Below are 17,668 nucleotides of genomic sequence, written 5' to 3'. Positions count from 1 at the left end.
CTTTTGTAGCTGACACCATTGCATACACTCTCTATCCATCTTGCATTTATCATGCATATAAAGTGCATTCTCTAATTTAAGTTCATTTCATAGTGAACAAACAGCTAAGATTAACAAGTGTCAGTCCTCAAATAAGCTCCCAGTTGTAAAAATATCAAAGAAGGGATTAATGGATTTGTTAACAACTCCAGTTTGAAGAATAAAATAAGTACACAGTGAAAATTAAATAAGAGCACAGGAGGGTTACATATAAGATTTAGGTTTGCTACCATTATTACTAGCTCATGTATAAAAACATTTTTATACTGCTATTTTTCAGCCAACTGTACAATGCTCAAGTGGAGTGCCTCCATATGGGCCATTCACATAATGCAGTAACTTTCTGGAAGCAACGCTGTCATCATTATTCAGTGAGATACACATACGCAGCTCTCGGTGACTGCTTTCTTTCCCTCTAAACCAGTTTGTAGCTAACAAAATACGGGAAGCAGCAAACTATTGGAGAAATCTTTCAAACTGCTGCTAAGAATGATCTATAAAGCACTGACATACCTACTTAGTGCCTAGCCCTGCAGCCACAGTCTGAAGCAACTTCTGATTTTGAGGTAAATATCATACGAGTAGGCACTGGTCCCTCAGGTGCAAAGCTTCCTCAACTTTACTTGATTTCCAAAGGAGGAATTCAACCTTGGGTAATAACTTACCTTGTGCTGGAATGAATGACTAAAATGGCTTGCCACAGCACATGTTTTTAATAGCTTTATTTAGTCTGGAAGCATAGGTGGACAAAATTAAAGAGACTGTCAAAAGGTAGGCAGTCATGTTTATAATGCTTAACTCTGTGTGTCATACATCATCAATTTAGACAGCACAAACTACTTGTATCCCTGCTAGAACACCTTTTTCCCACGTATTCCTTTGAGAATAGAAGAGCAGACGGCTGAGAAAAGCTAGAGTGAGATTTTCTGCTCAAAGCAAAAAAAGCCTGGAAATTCACTTAGTACTGGATTTCACTTCCTCCTTTTCACAAATGTTTAAATGTACTATACCGTTGCACAGCTGTTCTCAGCAGGCATACTGTGTTCTTGTTTGCAGCAAAGATGGCTACACAGATAAAATCTCAAGTCATAAAAATCTGAGTAAAACCAACTGGATCAATATTTTTGGTCTATGTTATAAAAAAAAGAACTTAAGATGTCCAGAATTAAATTCTCAGGCATTCCTGTAAAATACTAACTTCTCAAATTCAGAATCTGAAAACAGTTAAAAGCAGAACAGAGATGAGAGACACTGACTAACATCAGAAGGCAAATGCTCTGACTACCATTTAACAGTTATAATTTGTAAAACCACAACTTGTAATTGATTAACTAGAATATTTACTGCGAACGATAGTAGAGATTTGAAAAACATACCTGTAGCCATTATAGTGTCATCTTTCCCCTGGGTAAAGACTACAATTCGTTGCCTCTTAGAATTCACCTTTGGCAGGGCTTGTGTCTTCCGGGCTATCTCTTTAATGTCGTCAGTCTATTAACAGAGAGAAAGAAAATTCTTGTAACCGGCATACTGGAGCAGTGAAAGATTAGAAGTTTATTAGCAGATCAAAGATTTATCTTCTTATGGCTAGGTGTAAAATAGAATTTATTGTCAGTGGAGGAAGATCTCCTAAAGGTTTATGTAGCACTATGAGGCCATTGTTTTTAATCTTGAAAGTGATAGTACAGCTATTCCAATTGCTGCAAAACTGTAAGCCTTAACAAAGGAATTACAAAGCATTTCCTAATTAGCAATTAGTGAGTTTCTTTGCTGCTGACTGGATTCTAACCTTACCTATCATAAAACTAAAAATAAAATTGGTAAAAGAATACTTTAGATAAACTCTGAGCCTGGCTTTCATCCAATTTAGGCCGGTTTTATAGCAGTATAACCTCTCCAATTTAAGCAGGATTACAAATACTGTTTCTCTAACTTCCTTACAGCAGTGGATCTTAACAAGGAAGCTCACTGTATGCTGCTGAGTGGCAGCATCTGAGAAGAAGGTGTGGAGCCCAAGTGAAGATGCTCTGTGCTCACCAGCTCTCTGTTTGCACCGTTGAGATGCAGGGAAGGAAGGGGTGAAAGCTATATCCAGTGGGACACAGAACACCAATGTTTTTCTGAAGTAAGGCTAAGCTACAAACATTTCAGGAATCTTTGCTTTAAAGGGACTTCTTCTGTATACCATAGCGTATGTAGACAGGAACAGAGAAATTGGCATACTTAATCAAACCTCTCATCCATCCAGTGTCTTAGATAGCAGCCAGTGTGAGATGTTTTATTTAGATGCAAGAGACCCAATTACAGCACAATCAGTCATTAGAATATTATTCTTCCTATTCTCATATTTTAGTTGCCCTATGATATGAAACACAAGGACTGCATTTCTAATTTATTTAGTTTTTAATCTAATGTAATTATAGATATTCTCGTTATCCCTATAAGCATCAAATCCTTTTATAACGCTATGTGGTAAGCTTTTGTTCTCAAATTTATCTCACCAGTGAGTTCCACAAATTAACTGCAGTACACGTAATCATATTTCTTTCCATCATTTATACATTTTTTTTTCCAACAGTAAGAAAAGTAAGAAAGACTATGATTTTTCTCTGTGCTACTTATTATGCCCAATTTTATTCATATGCTTGCTAAACTACATTATAATATTCTTTCCAGCTTGTTCCTATGTACACAAACAACTGTAATGGAACATAGCAGATTGGGTGAGGGCCTATTGTTGAATATATGAAAGCATAATAACACTTTCCGCATTATTTAGTGTCCTGTTCATCATGAATGCCAACTCATTTTAACACAATTACATAATGAATAGAGTTCATTTATAAAGCTGTTCCAAGTGGTTTCAAGTCATTTAACAGAGTTGTTACAATTAATTTATATTATTAATAAATTGATTTCTATCTTCCAAAACCAACATATAGTGTTATTTTTAAACTTAGGTACAGAATGTGCAATTCTGACTGTAGCTGCTGATTTTAACATGAGATTGCTTACTTTTCATCAGCAGCTCAGCTAAACACTTCAAGAACTTGAATCTGCATACCATTCACTCCTGGTTACTTGCTGCTTTTCAATAATCCTGTTCATCAAGTCACTGACAGCACTTCAGCTTTATTATTTATAGAGAATATGCCTGGGCTATATACTTTTCAATATCCATTTAAGTGAGAATTATCTAGCTCTTCTGCAACATCCTCAGCCTCCCTTCAATTCCTCTCCCAACTCTCTGGTAGTCCGATGAGCCCATTGATTCGTACACTTCTGTTCAAACACTAAAATAATTTCCTCTTATTTACTGGTCTCTTAAACTACATCTTCTTCATACTCTCTCATAGTTGTTAATTTCCATACACAGTCAACATACTCTCATTTGTGTTATTTCTTCCCTTCTCATGCTCAGATTGCTCCTATGAGCTTTTAGAAGACAACCACTTCCACCAGAGAAGAAAGGGAAGAACCTTGAACCTCTCTTAGTGGACTGTGAAGAGCAAAAAAAGGCCATCTTACCCTCTCCTGAAAAGGGGAGGAGTCCCTTAAAGATGCCAGAGAAAAAAACTGAAATTGCTGCTCTTCTGTTTTGAAACATCTTTTTAAGAGGAGATCTGTGAATAGAGGGGATCAGCTGGTGGCACAAGCTATCGAATAGGGGATAGATGGAGAATTAGAGCCCTCCAACTGGGTAATATGTAGATTTCTGAAGGTTTACCTAAATTTTAAAGTATTTGAGGTCTTGATAATAAGAGAACCATGACACAAAAATACAATAAAGGATCAAGGAAAACAGGAGAGGTGCCTTTATTTCTTGCTAAGTATGAAGTGGCTATTTGTAACTTTATTAAGCACATTTTCAGGTGAGCAGAGCAGACAAAGACATCAAAGAACCTGAAGATATTTGTGTAATGTATTTATATTAGCTTTAGATGTAAAAAAAGGAAAATGAAAAAGTTATAATGCAAGAAAATGATGTGATCAAGATGATTTCTTCAGTTTAATGGAGAACCAGCATGTACTTAAAGGAGAGAAAGAGGAACCATGAGGAAAAGGTTACTGAAGAATAAAAGTAAAGGATGAAATAAAGTAGACCGTAAAAGAAAGCAAAGTGCACACGTGTTTTCAGGAAGATTTAAATATACAGTAAGTTTTTAACAGTAGTAGTAAGATATTTAGGGGAAAGAAGGCATTTTTTAACAAAAGTGGAAATTTCAAAATAGAGGTTTAAAGACTTGTGACTGATGGTGCAGACTTTAAAAGTAACTGAAGTAACCATCTTTTTCTGTGAGAATTAACTTTTTAGTCAAAATTACTTTCTATACTAAAATTAGTGTAAATTAGAGTAAATAGGGATTATATGGTAGACGAGCTGCAACCTTAATGTGTTGCAACTTTAAAGCTGCAACTTCAGCTTTTCCACAATATATCTTTGCCTTACCATTATGCTATATTTTGAAGGTGCAACTGTGGTATTTTGTACTATTTACAAGTCAGGACTGCAGCTGTACTGTGCCTTTCATGTTATTGTCAGGCAAACCAAACATCATGAGATGTTGTCATCTCCCATTTCTGTTCTCTATATACATAATATTTTCAAATAGCTATAATGAGTAATGTTTCCTATTTACTTTGTACTGAATCATACTGGCATACTTAGACTTTGTTATACATCTCGTACCTACAGAAATGGCTGAATGGTAGAACTGGACTGGTTTGTGGTCCTAAATCCTCTATAGCGTGTCTCAGATTCACAGGATACTTGTACATATCTGATTGAAGTAGGCTGAATCTTGAATCTGATTTAAGTAGGCTGAAATACAAATCTCGCAGAAACAGGATTTGCCTTTTGATTCTGCACCTGAAAAGCCTTGCACGTGGCACGCATTCCAGCAAGTAAGTGGAATATATGCATGTAAGAAAAGTACAGCTGATATGCCAGGGTTAGATAGAAGTACATGAAAAAAAGATTCATACACCTAACCAATCTTCTGTGTCTCTGAATACATATACAATAGCTGGAACTATCATAGCCCTGATCTAAACAGGCATAAATGCACTAAAGCCAGTGGACCTGTGGATTCATTAACTTTAAGACCTAAATTCGGTCCAGGGTACCTAAACTCTATGATTTGGTTTCCAAAAAAAAATACATAGGAGATTTCTACCTCTAAAAAGAACAACTATTCTGCACGGTGGCTGCTCCTAGCCCCTCAAGTACATATTATTACAGCCATTCCATTTCACTGTTTGGGTTTACAGATAGAATTGAACCCTTAAGTTTTAAGAATTATGTTTTCTTAATTCCTACATACATTTAACAGAAAGCTGCCAGCTTATAAAAGCAAAAACCCACAAACCTGCTCTGACAATTTTGTTATTTGAAATATATTCCAAATGTCCAGTTACAATTTACCGAAAACCATCCTATAATTCACAGAGGAACCAAGTTCATGAGCTACTTTGGGATAAAAACTGTGGCAATTATGTTCTAGTGGGGTGACTGCAGCATACAATTAGGATGAGGCACAGTCTTCACAGAGAGGTCATATTATTTATTTAATGTTTTTTAAATGTCATAGAACACAAAATTCACAAAAAAGAAAGCACTGATGCACTCCAGGAAGAGACTGCATCAGAAATAATGTTCTCCTCCTGATTATTACAGACAAGTGTTGGCCGGGAGATAAATGAATGATATAATGGTCTTCAAACATCGTGACTGTTTTACACAAAAATACCTCAGGTTTCAGCAAAGTACAATGGAAGACTAACTCTTGTGAAGGTAAAGCAGAAAGCAGAAATATAAAAATTCCTTTGAACAAGGTGTCTCTTACCAGAAAAAAGTAGATTTGTGTCACGGAAGTATTTTCCCTTGCCTATGACAAGAAGAATTTGTTTCTTCAGAAAGAGCATATTTTTCCAGAATTTGACGTGACTGCATGTCTTTTTTGAAAATTGTTTCAGACATACCTAACCCAACCTATATTTAAAAGATGCATTTAGTCCATATAAACTGCTGAAATAATTGGGAGACAGAAATGGATAAGACACAAAAAATGCTAGTCACAACTGATTTTCCATGTTAAAAGATATTTCTGACTTTCTAAAATTTTTATGGTTAAAAAATCAAAATTCTTTCTAGGCTGAAATTCAAATGCAGGTTCCAGCAATTTTTAATCACCAATATGAAAAATATACTCTTGATTTTTGCTCTGGTCACTCTCTAGCCCTTTACTTTACTCTCCTATGCTTTGCAAGTTCCTATTCTCAACAGAAATTGCAGAATCAATTTTACAAGATTTTGAGACTTGATGGAAATTTTTCTTTTTTTTAATTGCTAATTGAAGTTATGCAAGGTTTTCTTAAGACACTTCTTCAACAGTTAGATTTGGGGTTTTTTTTGCCTTTACACCACAATGGGAAAACAAGACTGTGGACACTTACCAAATTTTACACATCTCTCAGTAAACTTGACATGCGAGTTGTTGCCAAGCAAGGGAGTAATAAGAGATAAGATCATAATCATTGTGCACTTTACTGATACGCTGTAATCAAATGTGGCAGATTTAGGATGTTCAGAAGGAACCGTGCTAGAATCTCTAAGCAAGCACTAATGGAAAGGTTAATATGATGGTAGTTAGCAGACACCAGCAAAAGCAGTTTGTCACTAGAACTGAATTTAAACCAGGCACATTCAAAGTCTTTAGCTCAGGGGGGCAATAAAAATATAGAATGGGTAGACTTAATACACTACTTCCTTTCTCTTTTATTGTCTAGCTACCAGAGGGTACCAATAATTTGTTATGCTTCATATTATATTTGGAGGCATCTGTGAAATTCATTCATTTGGTAGAATAAACTGAAAGTGTATTTTTATGCTAACAATACAGATTACACAAATGAAAATTGACAGTGATAAAAAGTCTTGATTTCTACAAAGCAGCCACATGAATTTATGAAACATAAAATGAAATAGGACAGCCCACAGTTTTAATATCTCAAACACTGATGGCATTGATGTACCTGCCAGCGTACGGTTTTAAAGAAATCTAAATTGTAGAACAAAAGCTGTCAGTCTTTCCTCCTTTTTTTGTATGCAACCATCCACACACAGAAGTGGCATGTTCTTACAGTGATGTGGTTTGAATTGCGCGGCTTCCATTATTTATGCAAATGGGTGTTGAGCAGTCAAACTCCTATCTATTCTTTTGCACTGCAAACAAATCAATTAAGGAGGGTCTAATTCCAGGGAGAAAGTACGTAAAAGGATTTATATGCACACAGTTGCACAATTTAGATTTCAGTAAGATCACTTACTATCTTTAAAATTGGTATAATTGTTGTCACATTAATTATAGTGTTTAAAAACTGCCCATTTGAATTCAGTACTAGAGACCAAGAGCTGACAGCTCTCCAGATTAAGTTATCTGTATTTAGCCAATAAGAGAAACTATAAAAAGGCTTAGGCATTCAAATAAATACATCAAGATGATGAAATCAAAAGCCCCGAAAATCACTGTAAAATCAACCGTGTTTACTTCCAGAAAGTAGAGGATTATACGTTTTTGAGAGCACAGATGGAAAACACCAACTTAAATGTGTTTTAAAACAAAAAATCTGCACTATCCCTTCTAGAAGACGGTGTTTGTAGAAGCACGGTTTACATTAATCAGTACCTAACAATTTTATAGACAACCTTTCTAAAATTCATTTGCATAACGATAATCCGCATATGGCAGGGTTTAAGTTATTTAAGCGGTGTTATATTTCACTATTTAGTCTTGCTTCACCACTGCTTTAGCAGTGAATCCTTATGGAGTGTAATGCAGCTAATGAGGTAGCTTTTTAACTGAACAAACTGACAGGTCCCATATCTGCAGAGGCAGCTTGAAACCGTGCCCAGCCTCTCGGCTTCCCAAGAGGCTTTTCAAAATTCAATAAATAACATCTGTAGGCGATGTTGGGTGCAGACCTAGCAGAGTGCGTCATAACACTGAGCTGGCAGAACAAAGAAACCATGACGACTGCCAAGTTTCCATGGCAACCGCTGCGAGGCTTGGAGAGTATAATAGCACATCAATCATTGTCCAAAAGAACTTCATTATCAGCAAGAAAAAAAAAACCTTTAGGATCTGTTTAGTGTGCAATTGTGGGTTAACTCACCTCAAAGCCTTGCTCTCTAGCAAAAGTGGCAGCTTCCTGAAATAATAAAAAAAAGAACAGTTAATTATAAAGTGGTAGATAATGAAGAAATAACACATTTTGAAACTCATTCAGCCAGTGTTCCTTTTGCACAATTATCTCAATATGCCCATATGCAGTTGTTCAATTTTGATAGCTGCACCAAAAGCTTCCCCCTCCTTCCCTCAAGCCCCGCAACAATGCAATGTCAACACACTTCACGAGTTCAAACGGAGAATGTACAATATATCTTTCTTCCAGGAGAGGAAGTTACTTCTGGATTTAGGACTTTAACTAGGAATCCACTATTTCAAATCCAGGCAAATATCCTTCAGATATGTTCCTAATGAAAAATGTATCATCATATCTCCGTTTATTTACTATACTTCACAGGCTATAGGTTATTAAGCCATTTTAAAAAATCATTTGTCATCTACTGTGCATTAAAAAAACAGGATCACAAAATGTGTTCAAACCTTTGTGGTGGAACCGGATGAGCATTTTAAAATACTCTGATGTCTTAATCACTGCTTTAGGCATTTAACTGTGTTCTTTCCTCAAAGAACAGAGGAAACATCAGAGTATCAGAATGTCCTCCTTTCTTATTTATATTCATTGGAGCAATTAAAATCTCTATTTTGAAATAAAAGCAATGAGACAGAACACAATAGCAATGTTTTTTCCCTTGTTCGCTTTCTACCTTAACATTGCAAATATCATAGACAACCATCAAAGTTTTTACATTGTAAATTATCTTTGCCAAGTGATATTAATAGATGGATAAAAATTGAGCCAGAATGGTGAGCTGATCCAACTAAACAAATCTCTGTACCAAACCATTTAAGAGAGTGTGCCTAGACATACCGCCAGCATCCCTATGACAGCTTTTAAGCAGTACTGTAGAAAATACATACTTGTGGACCTATACGATCTGCCAATTTGGGGGCAATATAAGAATTTAAAGTGGGTGCAATTGATTATAACAACAGTAAGTTGAGGTTAATAAAATGTGATAAGCTGAAAAGCACAACTCCTCAGGCTGCTTCACTGCAGAAACATAAGGCTGACCGGGTTAGCCTTAGCTGATGTTGACAGAAAAACTGAATCATGGTCCTGACAATTGGGTGCGGGCAAGGTTAGCCACTTTGACAATTTACTTACAATTGAATTCCTTCTTGTACATCACACAGTCAATGACATTTGCTAGCCTGGCTGTCAAGATGGAGTGTAGGGTTCAAAGATATCATGCAGTGTTTTCCTAAACCAGCATGTGATTAACAAAGCCTATGCTCATATGAAAAAAAGGAATCTGCAAGCTTCCACTGGAAAGTGATGCACTTACAATGAACTGCAACACAATCACAAAAGCCTCAGACGGGACTAGGACACAGAAAAAACAAAAACAAAAGAAATAAGGGAGCGATAAGCTGTGCAGAGAATACGAACCGAAAATTATGTACTATAGCCAAATTACTTCTTTAACTGTGGGTTTTTGGTCAGGCAATTGAAATCGGAAGTTACACTGATCTGTCTTAAGGGGGTTTCTTTAATGCCCCAGTGCAACAGGACATTAACATCTGTGTTAAACTATTGTTTGGCCGGGAAACTGGACACCAGTACATTCTTACATCTGTGAAATAAAAACTATTCCAGCTAAGTAGTATTTCCTTATGTGGGAGACTTGGAGAAAATTCATCTTAATTTTCTACTGGGGCACCCATGCATAGCACATGTGGTTTGAAAGAAAGTATAAACGATTGCACATTTGCTAAAAAGTATTTCATCTTGGAATTTTCCTGTTAGAGAGTCCTCTTTTAGCCTGGTCTACTGCCCAGCTACAGGAATAATGGTAGCTAGCATACCATCATAGATTTTCCTGCAGTTGACCTCTCATCCAAGAGTGTCCAAATGTGCCAAAGAACAAAAGCAATCTGAAATTTCTTCTCTGCTATCAACCAAGCCTCAAAACAACTCCTGAGTAGTTTCTGTCAGTAAGGGCTGCGCCTACAGCTCCCTAAGAATGAGCATCTCTCACGCTAACACCCTTTCAAGAATTAAGGCCCTTCTTGTAAAAAGGACAGTAAAGCTCAAAGCACATGTTAGGAGACTACAGTTTAGTGTTTGCAAAACGGTGAGAAACGTTAGGCAGGTCCTGAATACCAGGGACAGTTCAAAGTAAATTAACCAGATAAAAGCAATGAGAACCTTTTAGTATCTATTCACAATAACAGTGAGAACAGGAAACAAGCAGACCCCATCTGTGCAGCCCTAGGGCACCTCATACTGAGCTTCACATATCTAATAAAGTAGTCAGGTTAAAATCTAAGTGGCTGTAACATGTGGAGACTGCTAGGGTTACAACGGCCAGCCAGGGCGTTCCCTAATGCAGGTGATAATCAGTATGATAATCACTATATTTACAGGCTTTCCATTTTATATCTGACATTAGAAATCACGAAGAAGGAGGGATTAAGGAAATAAACAACCTACACAGAGGCTTTACCGTTCCCTGGAGAATGCAGCATTTTCATTCATGCATGACATGCGACAGCAGCAAAGCAAAACAGCGACAGAACAGAAATTTCTTAGGAGGCTTCATTTCACATCGGGAGTTTTTTCAGTTTTGATAAACTTTAGACATTATTCATTCATTACTCTAACTCAGGCATTGTCAGAGCTATTTTCCCTTACTGTCTACAACGTGACAGCTCATTTCATAAAAACCTCCCCACCACCACCTTTTTGCTCTTTTATACTAAGTATATTTATAAAACTCACATTCCTTTTTTATATCATCTTTTTACTACCCACGACAGCAGATTTATTGCTGTACCACTTAAACTAGAAATGAGATTTGTTAATAATTATGAACCATTATTTGGCTCATGTAGCTTGGGAAAAAATATTCCTTAGAAGTATGGTCACACTGAAGGAAACTCTGTGTACAGAGTTATTTAATGGGAGTAACGTAATGTCACCAAAGTCAACACACACCCTCTCTTTGCACAATGCTGAGCAGTTTACACAGGAAAGCGAGATAAACTAGGGAGATAACAATAAAAAAGACAACTTCCGTTAGTACTACTTTTGCTGTTATGCGAAAACTCTCTTGCTAGCTGAAAACTCTTTACATTCTTGCATGTATTTTATTGCTGTTGGAGTCTCAGCATTTATTAATTGGAGCTGTGTATAATCTAGACTGAGCCCAATTGTAACAGGACTTGTTAAAATTCTGAGCCCTTTCATCAGCAGCAATACAAACTATTCGTTTTTAAGTAAACAGAATCATACCCTCCAAACACAGAATTCATTAGCATCTACATTACTATGAGTATTCGTTTACCTCCTGTGTTAGAAGAATTTTATGATTATAGAGTTAAGATGGCTCAACTTCAGTAATTGTATGTTCAGTTTGCCATAACACTCAGTAGGAAAACTGTATGTTAAATATTCTCGGTACATCCTTTTTTTTTTTGGGGGGGGGGGGGGGGGGTGGTAAAAAGGTTTTATGATGACTTGGTCAAATTATACCCAAAATGATAGCAACATGCATGTTGGGCTAAATTTAATTCATGTAGGCCAACATAAAACTCATACAGTCCCATTCAATGGCATTTAAAACCATGTATTGCTGAAATTAGCTAACAAAGACTGTTTCAAAAGCACCACGAACTGTATTATCTACAATATGCATTTTAACCTTTATACAGAGAAAAAGAGCACTGTAAACTAAATTTGCATTTCATTGCTGAAATCAACATTATCTCATAAAGAAATGATAAAACAGCAGGACAACAATGATACCCTTGCACATGAATGCATTTCCCATAATTGCGCACAAAAGCAAATGCAGGGGACACCAAAACTATTTTTTCCTCCCAAATCCATCTAGAGAGAGGCAGCATCTTGTAGAATAACCTATAACTTACTCACATGCAGGTCTTTCCAAATCTCTCTTTAATTTACCTCAACAAAAAAAAAAAAGAAAAAAAGAAAAAAAAGGCAGGGAGGATTACTGACATTTTTTGAGGAGGTTCCCACTGCAGTAACTGTAAGCTTCGGTACCAACTAGGTAAGTCCAGATCAGTCAATAAAAAAATAAACTCTGTTCACATTTTCAGGAATATCATCCCCTTCCTTTACATAACAAATCTGTGAGTCAGTGGACTCATCCTGTCCCATGAATCGATATAATTTTAAGGCTGCACACATACACAGCATGTATACTGCAGAGGGAGGTTTCTGCACTAAATCAGAGTGCATAATGACAAAAAGAAATAAACACACAAACCTGAGTGGCCTCACTCATCGTTGAAAGGCCGTGAAAGACTATTAGGATCATCCACGTAGCATTTGCACGTGATGGAACCATTCCTGTCCATACCATGTTTGAATATAACTTCGCTAAGTATCTCCACCACTGCACCTCACAGCACTTTTCTAACTGCTAAAATCTTCTGAAAATCTATCTTAAACATTTCCTTCCTCAGTTTCAGGCTCTTGCCCTTGTACCACTAGCTTCTGAGAAGTATGCATTATTAGTTTTCTTCCATTTACCTTGTTTCCTTGAACATATTACAGCTATGATTATCTTTCCCAGATAATTCTGCTTCTTCATCATTTTTAGTATGAGCTAAATTTGTTTTTAAGGAAGGGAGCAGTGAGATGTGCCACCTTTTCTACTATTTCAACTCCAGACCAGTTTACAATAACTATGAAATGGCATCTGTCTTAAGGCACAGATAGGACAATGAATTTTTGGTTGTTGTCTTTGGATTATAACAAAGACATCAAACATACAACCATTAACTCCATGATACACTTCTTGGTGGGTATTCTTATATCAAATCCAGGTATTTTATGCAGCCCGTAAATGTGCAGTAATTTGATCTGTTTTTACATCACTCTTCCCTGTGTATGCTATACAAAGCCAAACTAAATTATACTTTGTTTATTGTCCATCCTAATTTTAAGTGAGGAAATGATAACAACAGATTCATACCTCTTAATATGATGAATTCATAGCATGCAAGAACCATGATTGTTTTTATGCTATGCAAACAGGGGTGATGTCAAAGTGGTAATGATAATTATGACTTAGCTAAGGAATCAGTGCCAGATATTGTGAAGACTGTCTGATGATCAGTTGAAACATGATTTCAACAAATGGCCACTTGTATCCCACTATTTAAAAATGAACGGATGGAGAGTCTACAGGACATAGTTCCAGCTGGATCTCTAACCTTTAGTGCCAATAGTATGTTTGTTGTGGTTAGCGGTAAGATACTGATATTGCCCTTCACTTCACTGCTAAACAGTTACCAATAGTTACAACATAGTAGACTGGCCTAGTCAGCCCTCTGTTTCATTGCAGTCTAATTTAGATAGTCGTTACTTTAAGTTCAGCTATTACTACATTTCATTGTGTAAAAGCAGTACGAGCTCATATGCCTTTAATAAAATACAGCCGTTTTTATAGGTATTCAGGGTTCAGGAGGAGATGAATGGACTTTTTTTTTTCTTTTCCCAGAGACAGTTGCTTTAAAATGTGCCATATGAGAGTTTGAGAAACAGAAGTCAGAAGAAGCACGCAGCATATTTTCTGAAGCAAATGAGTATCTGGTGAAATTCTCATAGTGCAGCTGATAGTTTGAGCTATACTTGGGCTGCTTTGCAGGGATAAAATGCTTCAAAATTATTTTCCTTTGCACACTCGGAAGACTAATCCATGCCTCTGCTGAGGAGCATGCACCTGTTCACATTTCAGACAAGATCAATCCAGGCTGGTCCCAGAGGGGGCAGCCCCTGCAGACAGACTGAGAGTCAACCCTGAGAATCAGCACTGGCTGAGCAAGTTCCTTCTCCTCACCAGTTACTGCTGAAGAAAGCACAGCTGGCAACAACTGGATGGGCAGGTTGTCATAAGGGAACACTGAGGTTGTTTTTCCCCCTTTACTTCTCCCATGAGCAGTGCCAGACCCCACAGTCTCTATTGTTCACAAGGGATAGCATGAATTCGCGTCATATCCTAAAATATTATTTCAGCTTCCTCCAGTAGTACTAAAAACACTGGTCAATGTATCTATACTACGCTCACCCAGTGGGTAAAAACATGAAATAATAATAATCAGTTCAAGTAAATAATCAGAACAAGTGGAAATACCATATGGGATTAAAGTCGTAATGTTCACAGAGCGTTCTGGCATTCTACCAGAAGGTTTTGTTTGAAAAAGCCTAGTGTGACAAGAATTTTAAAAAAAGTATATTCCCTATCCTGTTTGGGTCCATGCTGGAGCATCCACATTATCTACAATTCATTAACATTTGAGTTATTTATTTCCTATCCAGGCTATTACTAGAACTATAGTTGCTGCTAGAATCTTCTACAGAAAAAAAAAAGCCTGAGTCAGAGCTTAATGCCATTACAAGGTCTGCAACAGCTGCAGCAGTGATATGCCTCTGAGCCATTTTGAAATTTTATGATGGATAAAGAGCTATTACTTATATCTCTGCCTTACATCCTAACCTAAAGGACTGAACTACCTATGACTCTGTATGTGTCTCTTTCCTCACATATTACTGGTATCAAATTAGTGAACTATACTTCCCTACACCATTTATCTACACAAATGTTTATCTCTGTCTTAAAAAAAGAAGCATCATGATCAGAAAAGAGGGAGAAGAAAAGAAGTCTCCGTTATTAATCATCACTGCATCAGGAGAACATAATACAAATAAAAACAAATATACTAACATTAATTTAATAGCTAGAAGATAAGAGTTTTATATGCATATAAAAGTAAAAGATGTGTGGGGTCTTTTGAAGTCTTTAATACTGCCCTTGGATACTCTTAGTCTGTAACCTGAAGCCTCCTGTACTAACTTTCCAGCTGAAGGATGCCAAACAGAAATAAAAGATTGCATCATTTTCAACAAGGCCTTTTATGATTGCAGCCACTCAGACTGGCCTGAAATCACTGACAAGATATTCTCATCTAGCAATTTCAGGTGAAGAGAATAATCAGGTGCTGCGCTAAAAGTGCTGGAATACAGCAGGACTCATCTATTGCACCTAAAAGGTTAACACATCTTTAGCAGTAAAAATGAGTTGTTTTATATACTTTGTTTTTTACGTGATGTCATGCACAGCCATTTAGAATTCTAATTAATGGCTACAGACCTAGGAATTGCATAAAGAACGGTGATCACACAACTCTCTTCACATGCTAGGCTTGCACTGCTTGTTAACTCCTAATAAGAAAATAAAATTAATCACTCCGACCTTCAGCAATAATATAAACTTTTAAATTGATATTAACATTACATATTTTACCCTTCCAACTTAGCTTGGAGTCAGTTGACTTGAAGCTTCCATTATTTGTTGTGCTAGTTTTCATACTAAATTTGATGACACGTTTATCTGTATACAAGACACAAATTTTGTGTTGCATTTTCAGTTATGACTACTACAGCTACTTCGTGGAAGGAAAAGCTGAGTTCTCAGTCTCTCTCTCACAATATGGTAATTGCATGGGATGATAAAATTTCAGTCTGAGCACAGTCAGGCCACTGTGGTCCTCAGTGAAGAACATGAACTCCTTTTGTCGTCTTGGAAAAGCTGCCAATTCCTTGCACCAATTTTCTTTTTTAATCTACAGAAGTTCTAATTTACCTGCTTCCGACCAACGTTAAGTGCTTGGGATAGGGCTCTTTCCGGTATGTTTTTTCCATTTTTAAAAGAAACCAACTTGCAGCTGAGATGGGCTCAGATAGAGCAGAGTGTCACAGAAAAATGAGGCATGACAATAGAGCTGCCACACATGTTTTAAAGAGGTATTAGAGAATCACAGTTGTTGAGGTTGGAATATCCCCAGGGACCCCATAACCTCTGTGGCAACCTGTTCCTGTATTTGATCATCCTCACAGTAAAAAAGTATGTTCTTATGTTTAAGTGGAATTTCCTGTATTTCAATTTATGCCTGTTGCCTCTTGTTCTTTCACTGGACATATGCTCTCTGAGCTGGTTTATCAGCCTATTAGCTAGCCTGTTGGCTAAGATGCTTTTGTTCCACTTGGTCGGGTGGATCCTGTTTCTTCCCAGCAGTCCTTGATCCTCAGAGAGGGTCCCGTTGTCGTAAAAGCCAAATCCCTGTTCCCGACAGCAGCTACGTAACCAGGTGTTGACCCGCAGGATCTGCCCACTTCTCTTTCTATTGTCATCTATATTTTAGGAGGGAGGAACTAACAGATGGAACATTAGCCAGTCTAAGATTTAGAAACCACTCCTGCAAGAGCAGAATTTAGGACTATAAACTTTTTTTCTTTTTTTTTTTTTTTTGGCTACAATTTCTTATTGACAAAACTGACTTTTTCATATACTTCACATAACACTATTCCAAAACACTAGAATATTAATAATACTCAGGGGATAAAAAGGTATAAAAATGCAGTACCTTAAGAAATCAGTGACTAGGATACAAATTCAACAAAATAAAATTTTGCTTAAAGGATCCTAAGGTGATGTTTTCACTCTTTGAGTCATTGATGAGTTCCACAATACAAAGCAATAATTAAAACTTAGCTAATAAAAGAATGTTAGCTTATATTATTGAAAGTTATTATTAAAAAAAGAAAATTTCTATATAAGGATAAAAAATGAAAAGTGGCAAACCAGATACACCAAGAAAAGATAAGATGAACTAAGTACAGCTGTAGGTTCTAGGCTGCATGATAAATTCCTTTCTTATCTGAAAAACATGAAGTTTATTCATTTTATTGCTATGATCAATGATGTCCTAGTAATTCTACTTTTTGAAGAATATCATGAACCAAACGTGGCCTTAATTTGTTATTATACCTTACTTTACGATAGTAGATACAGAGTCCAAGCACAGGATAAAATCCCGTTCCAGGGCTAGGCAGACAGGGAAAGACTATGTCAAGAATTTACTGATATAAGTAGGAAAGTCAGATGACTGTTAAGATGGAAAACACACATCTAAGGAAACCAGGCAACTTATTGCAATCACACAGCAAGTGAGGATAGTCAAAGACCAAGAGTGAAACACAAACAAGCAGCTGAAGTTCACCTAGCTATTTATTTCAAGTGGGTTATAGTAAGCCTGGCCCAATTTGGGCAGCAGACATTCAAATTATCCAAAATTGGTTTCTTCATGCATTAAAATCACTCTCTCATATGATTAGAATTAGTTTTTCCTTTTAAAATTAGCTTAGATAAAAAGGCCGTGACTATCCTACTGGCTGCTTTTGTTAGCACACTTTCAAATGTGAAAGTGCAATATTTTATAGAGAAATGGGGTTCAGAATTCCTCTGATAGAAAGACAACTATAAGCCTTCTCAGTACTTTTCTATTTTTAAGGCATCACACTCTCACTAGAAGAAAAAACGGTAAAGAGTTAAGATGCAAAAAAAAAA

The 17,668-nt window shown here is 36.6% G+C and overlaps 1 protein-coding gene across 6 annotated transcripts in view; it reads right to left on the bottom strand.

The window, feature by feature from the left end:
* Window positions 1–17,668, bottom strand: part of ADK (adenosine kinase) — a 307,780-nt gene that overhangs the window by 41,260 nt on the left and 248,852 nt on the right. For all 6 annotated transcript variants that reach the window (XM_068950470.1, XM_068950472.1, XM_068950473.1 and 3 more), the window contains 2 exons: window positions 8,215–8,250; window positions 1,416–1,530 (listed from right to left, as the gene is read on the bottom strand). In XM_068950470.1, the coding sequence (XP_068806571.1) occupies window positions 1,416–1,530; window positions 8,215–8,250 (151 nt within the window). The remainder of the gene's footprint in view (window positions 1–1,415; window positions 1,531–8,214; window positions 8,251–17,668) is intronic.

This window comes from Struthio camelus, chromosome 7 (assembly GCF_040807025.1).
Source record: "Struthio camelus isolate bStrCam1 chromosome 7, bStrCam1.hap1, whole genome shotgun sequence".
Taxonomy (NCBI): Eukaryota; Metazoa; Chordata; class Aves; order Struthioniformes; family Struthionidae; genus Struthio; species Struthio camelus.
Note: the sequence above shows the minus strand (reverse complement) of the source record. Positions and strands in the feature narration are given on the sequence as shown.